Below are 7,442 nucleotides of genomic sequence, written 5' to 3' on the forward strand. Positions count from 1 at the left end.
CTTTAATAAGCAAATTTTTCATTTCTTAGTTAAAAAATTAAACTAGTAGAAACTTTCTGCAATACGAGCAAAAACAAAAAATGATCAAGTCCTAACTGCAGTGGTTGACTTGTAGCCGAGCAATAATACATTCAGCTCAGAATCAGAAGGTCCTAACTTATAGTAGCATCAGCAAGTTGCCTGATTGATTCCAATTCAATACCAGGGGTTGATCCAGACATTGAGTTCACTTTGCGCCCTCTTCATAAAATTCTACATAGTAAAAGTGGCCTCTACACAAAATTTCATATTTTAAAACTAAGCCCTTTCACTAAATTTTGTTTGAGAAACAGCTTTTCACAACTTCAGCTGAAGTTATAAAACCTGAAACTTTGGGGGAGGGGAGAAGAAGAGAACAGTTTTTTTTCCCGAAGATGTTTATTTTGAAATTGGGAAAAATTTAGAGATTTGGAATTTCTAACACAAAATACTGAAGGCAGAAATGTACAATCTTAAGTACAATGCTTTTCTTTATAAATTTTTTTAATGTTCAGTATCCTACTTGAAAACATTAATTTTGAGCTGAAGAATAATTTAATTTCCCTCCACACCAAAGTACTACCAAACACTAAATATGTACACAAAACAGAATTAATCATCAATAATATCAATTAGTGGAAATGTTAAAGCATTAATTTTAATATGTTTTTATTAAAGATGGGCATGGTCCAGAAAAAAAAATTTGGAGGAAAAAAGTTAAGAAGGAGGGAGTTTTTTTTTTGGGGGGGGGGTGAATAATTTTTCCCATAAGGGCAAAAATATTGCAAATCGAAATACAAATTTTTCAATGCAGTATTTTGTGCAAAAATTTTCAATTTTTCTTCCCGATCAGATCAAGTCAAGGAAAAATTGAAAACTTTTTCATAAAATAATGCATTCAAAAGTTCATATTTCAATTGTGATATTTTTTAATGTTCAGTATTCCACATGAAAACAAAGCTCTAGATGTGGTTCATCGAGACGACATGAAATCTTCACAAGGGGGAATAGAATTTTGTAATAACTTCACAAATAATTAGATACTAATGAAACCTTAGCAATATTTCTCAACTCTATCACAATATAAATAAAGGCTATGCAATGCAGGTACACAAGTTTTATTTATTTATTGTCTGTTAGTAGTGATTAGCAGCCTAACTAGGGAAAGGAGGGGTGATCGCCTCACTTCGCCATTGAAATTTTTAAGGGGCTGTTCAGGGCCGTGCCGTCCCTATGTGCAAGGTCGTGCGACGCACGACGGCGCCAGAGCCTAAAGGGCGCCGAACTCTACCGATCAAAAATGCTTCAAATGAAAGGAAAATAAACTCTAACCGAAAAGTAAAATGGAATTCTTCATGACATTTAATGAAGGCAGTGAAATTATACTGATCATTGAAACAATTAATCCGTCTCGCTGAGAATCTAAAAGGAAAAATTATTCACTTGTTGTGTCTAAACATGCTATTCAAAAGCGCTATATTTTTACACTGAAAACAAGTGACATTAATTAACGCAAACATTAGCATTTTCCTTCTTAATGTGGAGCCATGAATGCTATTTCGGTCTTTATTACACAAGGGTAAAGGGTTGAGCGTACGAGGAGCAAGAAATATGCTTATCCCCATTTTGGTTCTTGAGGTGAATATCTTGTATTATAATTTGTGCAAACATAGTATTTTTGTGATTTTTAATTCGTTGTAATTCCACTGCTTCATGTTATCATACATTTAAAAAAAATACGGTAAGCACATTTGCATATTACTTTGATGTGTGTAATATTTATACATTGTAGACAATAATTTAGTTTACATTTTTAGTTCCGAAAAGTGTTGACCATAATTACTTGATTCTCCTCTCTCCCTTTTATCTTTTTAACTATTTGTGAATTAAATTTAAAAAAAAAAAAACTTTAGAGAGACTATGTACTTGTTTTGGATCTTAAATTCAATGCCTTTCATAATGGTTTTGTAACTTAAAATTTTTGATTTTACCGGAAAAGATTTCAGTTTCAGATTTTAAGGGGAAATATCTTCTACTTCAATTTAGAAATCTATTCAGTACTCTGTTGTCATATTTTTACCGGCATAACACTTTAAATAATTATTTATTAACTAGCCGCCTGTGGCGACCAGCTGGTTCGCCTTTTTACGCCATTCGCCTTTTATGCAAGCAGCCACCTACGGCGGCTGTTTGGCTAACTTTACCTTTTTACTTAGCATTTGCCGCCTTCGACGGCTGTTTTAATAAATTTGGCAGCAGTATTAATCAATCCATCTCTATCTTTTTTGTGCCATTCACATTTTTATGCCAAGATTGCCGCCTTCGGCGGCTATCTACCTTTACGATCTACCACTATTTATTTTAACCTCCCCGCCCATTTCATAATAAAAACAAAGATCACTCAAAAAACCGCTTTTTTTTTAATTTAAGTTGAGCAAAAAAAAAGTTATCTCCAAAATTCCCCGTAGTGTGCAAAAAGTAGCGTTTGACAAAGAAAAGAAAATCTCGCTGTTTTTATTGAATTAAATGCGCACAACTATGAAATATTTCGTTTTATAGATACAGCAAAACGTCCAACTTGGAGGTGGGGGGGGGGGGGTGGAAAAAGAAATAAATGCAATCCCTAAATAAAAACAAAAGGAAAGAAGAAAAGGAAGCGTTGCCGGAAAAACACGTGGTCATCACGTCATAAAATGTAGAAGTAAGCTATATAGTAAAAAAAAAAGATTACCATTGTTTGCGATTAAACTTCCGTCGTAAATATCGAATCGAAATCCAAGTAGTGACATCAGAGGCATAAAAGATTGAAGAACGCTTTTTTTCGACCGATGCGTGGAAAGACGTGATGTGTTCAGCATTAAAAAAATTGTAAAAAAAAAAAAAACCATTGCGTATTTTTAAGAACTTTTTTCTTCTGAAGAGGGCGAAATGTTCTTACTATTACCAACTTAAATTTTAGAAATGAGGCTTTGATACTTCTCGCAGGATGATGTTAGAAAAAAATAAAACCCAGGAAAGAATGCAAATTAAAGGTTTTTTCAAAAATTCATAAAAAATACAAAAACTGCTCTATCTTTAAAATGTTTTTGTTCATCATATTTAAAATTAAATTTCCGACATTATAGTACAAAAAATATTCGTCTGGCAAGATTGGTTCGGGGTCTGTGAGGTTAAAAGTACTAAAAAGTGCTAAAAATCACATAAAACATTAAATAACTTTTTTCTAATTAAAATATCAAAAATCGAAGCCCGAGGTGCGCAATTTCAGCAAAAACTACACCTCTACACCAAATTTCATCTTTCTAGGACTTACCGTTTTCCCGGGATGCGCGCCACACACACACACACAAACATCTTATTTTATTATATGTATAGAAGATAGATAGATTAGAGAGATATTTAGAGCGGTGTTAACTTTGATGTTAAAAATATTTTTATTTCCAAAAACGCATTAGCACATCACACGACGGATTGCTCAAACCGGGCCCAGCCTGAAAAAAAAACCCGCTATCTCGGTGAAGTAAGTTTTTCAGAATTTTCCATATTTTGAAACATTCTCTTCAGATACAAACTAAATATTGATCAATATAAAGTCCAGAAATAGACATCTTGCTTTCTGGACAGTATATCTAATATTAGAAATTTAAGCTGCATACTAGTAAGCAATAATTATTTCGATCACATTCCAAAATTTTTTTTTTAATTGTTAGGGTAAAATGCTTTGATTAACTGAAACTGGCCATCTCTTTTTTTTTAACGGCAACTCAATGCAAGGTTTCCAAGAGAAAAAGATTCCAAAAGTCAGTTCCAATCACCCGTCCTTTACACCCGCCCATTCTCGAAAAGTAAACACGTACACTGCGTTCTAAAATTGAAAATTTACAGATTGTTTTTTATTTTAATAAGTTAAATGTCAAATGTATTTTTTTTCCATGTTGCACTTGTTTACAAAACCTGATCCTAGGAATTAACTATATTTTTCTCGAGCGTCACTGCATAAAGGCGCTCAAAAGACATTTGCACGACGGCGCCGATCAAGCTTGGCGCGGCCCTGGGGCTGTTCTTAGCAGGGCTGTGGAGTCCGAGTCGGGCAGATTTTCGGATAAAAGAGTTGGAGTCAGAAGATAAAGCTTTCAAAATTCTCGCAGTTGGAGCTGGAGTAGGTTATTTTCCCTACAAATCCACAACTCAGCAAATGCTCGAAGAGTTGGAGTCCGACTAATTTTAAGGTAAAGGAGTCGGTGTCTGAGTTGAAGGCTCTAAAATTCTTGCCGTCAGAGCTAGAGTAGGACATTTTCCTTTCGACTCTGCAGCCCTGGTTCTTAGGGGCATTTTTTTCTTTTTCTGATAGGGCTCTCATTTTTGAACTTTCTTGTACTACTTGGGGAGGGGGGAGGATCCCACTGCTGCTGAAAGGCTGGCACTCCTGTGATTAGTCATAAGCTTACTTTGGGAAAGCACCACAAGAAAAAGTTTAGTTCAAAAAAGGTACTTTGACAAAAAAAAGTTTGTAAACCACTGTATTATGTGAATGGTACTTTTCATTCTGCACCAAATGCACATGTTCAACCGAAAGTGTCATTCTTTTTACAGAAAAATAGTGCAGGAAATGCAGTGAAATATAGAATAAGGAAGCAAACCGGAGGGAGCGAGAAAGAGAGGGGATATATAGGGTGAAATGATTTTAAGACTTACTCTTTAATGGAAGTTTTAATTAAATTTTATTCAAAGATAAAGATGATTCTTAACTCATCTAAATTTAAATTTGAGTGAAAGAAATGGCTAAAAGTTTAGGTTTGGAGAACAACCAAAACCTATTTTCAGCAAATAGAAATTATCGAAAAATTTTAACTAAATCAAAGGTGCGAAGAATGCCTTAAAAAGCGTGATTACTTTCGACAGGCCTGTTATTCAGGTTGGTCAAAAGGAGGGAAATTCGAATACCCCATTTGGAGAAAGTAGCATGCAGTTATTTTTCATTTAACAACTTTCAAAGGAAGGCAAGAAATTGTTCTTAAGTAAAATACGTTTTTAAACAGAATTTTGAAAAACATATCCCATCTCATTATTTTTCACTATGAAACATTCAAAAGTTTTCAAACTCATGAAAAACATTTAATTTGCAATCTTAAGTCGTACTAAAATATCTTTATTAACTTCTGTAATTGGATAATAAAGTACAGTGGCTCCCAAAAGTGTTCGTACACTTTGAAATTTTTTAGTAAAACCAAACTAACGCAAAACTGAATTCAAATATGAAGTCCGATATTTTTTCACATCATTCCTATGTCATTTTAAATAAAACCCTGTAGTTTTTTCAAAATAGTGACGAATTTTCTTTTTGAAATGGGTCAAAAAACGAAGAGACAGAGAAATAATATGCCACAAAAGTTATCGTACACTCAAATATTTTCGAATAAATTCATGATTAGAATTATTATATGTCATTTTTGTATTATTTTTGCATTGTGTTGACCCTTAAAAGTCATTTGGCTTTAATTTTCTGTTTATTTATTCCTTAATATTGTGCTTATTACTTTAAAATTGCTGGTATTTGTAAAAAACCACAAAACTATTCGAAATTTGAATATTTTCCTCACAGTAGTGATAAATTGGTTTGAAATGTCTGTAAATTAGTTAATTTATTCCATTCTATAATAAAGTGCTTGATAAAATGCTTTAAAGAAATGAATTGAACCAAAAATAAGGTAAGAAAAGGTCAACCGGCTAAGTTGACAAAGCGTGATCGGAGATTTACTGTTAAAAAATTTCTGAAAAAGACACATTTGAATGCTGTAAAAGTTTCTGCAAAGTTAAATGAAAATTTTAACATATAATTTTCACCTAAAATTGTTCACCAAGTTCTCTGATTAGCTGGATTAAATGGGACCTCTTCACCCAGAAATTTTGTTAGCCGTGCGAAAAACAGAAGACTTACGCTTTTCGTTGGAAAATCAATGATAAATAAGCTCAAAACGTTTTGGAACTACGTCTTACTTACAGATAGAAATGAATTCAACATTTTGGGTTAAATTGTAGTAAAATTGTAAATAGAAGAAAAAAAATTAGGAACTTAATCTTAAGAACTTAGTTAAACCAGTTAATCAGGACGGTGAAGGTGTTCTTGTGTGAGGGTGCATATCAGCATTAGGACCTTGTAGTTTGGAACATTTTGATGAAATAATGAATCATGATGTTCATTCAAATATTTAAAAAAAACAATTTAAAACTCTTTAGAAAAAAATTGGTTATCGGAAACAACTTTGTTTTTTATCAAGATAACGATAAGAAGCACATAGTTTTCAACGTTTGTGTCTAGTGTCTCAAAAATTGTCTTAAAGTTTAGAAAATACTTTTAATCTCCAGATTTGAACTTAATGTAACATATTTAGAGATATCTGGAGCCAAATTACGAAAATACGGCTTTGAAACGAAAATAGAGCTAGAAACAGTATGACTCGAAGTGTGGTTGAACACTTACTCAGAAATTACGCAAAAAAGAAAAAAGATTGAAATCTTTTCCCAGACATTTAAAAGGTGTTGTTGATACTGCATGATATTCTACTAAATAATTACTTAATAAAAAGTTAGATTATTCAATATTATATAGACATTTTTTAAAGTGTACAAAAACTTTTGTGAGATAAAATTTCCACCACTTTTTGGTTTTTTATTTTTAAAAAACTAAGTTTTAATATTTTTTTAAAAATTTTATGTAGTTTTGTTGAAAATTAATCATAGATTTTATAATTAAATACCTATTCCGAAACCTATTTTTAACCAATGGATAGGGTCGTATTTCATTGAAAGTCGCAATTGTACGAACACTTTTGAGAGCCACTGTAGATAATATTGATAATAAGCACAGATCCATGTCAACAGTTTAAAAATTATTATATGGAATTTTTTTTTCACCCTAAGCGTGATCCTCTCAGATTGCGAGAAAATATTGCGAAAATTTTCGAACCACAGGATTTTGTTTTCAACAAATTAAAATTAGCCGCGGAAGTGTAAACACAAGTATTAAAGGTAAGCGCCATCTTTTTTGAGTTTCTATTTCAAATTTCAGAGAAAATCAAGAGTGAAAATAAATAGGAGGTAAACCAAACATCGGCGATATTTTTTTTTTTCAGTTCAAAACAAACTAAATCACGTGATGGGACGTAGCAGGTAGCAGACGATGTGATTGCCTGCAGAAATGATAGCGCTAAAAGATAGCTTTTTTTTTTCCTAAAATTGGTACAAGCTGGGTTGTGGGGTGCCATAAGTTTTATTTATCCTTCACTAAGTTGAATTTCTTTTAAAAATTTCTGAGAAAACCTCTGAAAAATACATCATTTGAACATCCAAACTCTTTGCATCCAAAGTATCACACACATTGACCTGTTCGTATACCATGAGTGACGTCACAAGAAAACTTGGAA

The 7,442-nt window shown here is 32.5% G+C and overlaps 1 protein-coding gene across 2 annotated transcripts in view; it reads right to left on the minus strand.

The window, feature by feature from the left end:
• LOC129220451 (tRNA (uracil-5-)-methyltransferase homolog B-like) overlaps positions 1-7,226 on the minus strand; it is a 48,859-nt gene extending 41,633 nt beyond the window's left edge. The window contains exon 1 of one of the 2 annotated variants that reach the window (XM_054854872.1): positions 6,934-7,226. In XM_054854872.1, the coding sequence (XP_054710847.1) occupies positions 6,934-7,058 (125 nt within the window). In that variant the 5' untranslated portion in view covers positions 7,059-7,226. The remainder of the gene's footprint in view (positions 1-6,933) is intronic. The other variant, XM_054854870.1, reaches the window with a different exon arrangement.
• Positions 7,227-7,442: the final 216 nt, after the last annotated feature.

The sequence above is a fragment of the Uloborus diversus genome, chromosome 4 (genome assembly GCF_026930045.1).
Source record: "Uloborus diversus isolate 005 chromosome 4, Udiv.v.3.1, whole genome shotgun sequence".
Lineage (NCBI taxonomy): Eukaryota > Metazoa > Arthropoda > Arachnida > Araneae > Uloboridae > Uloborus > Uloborus diversus.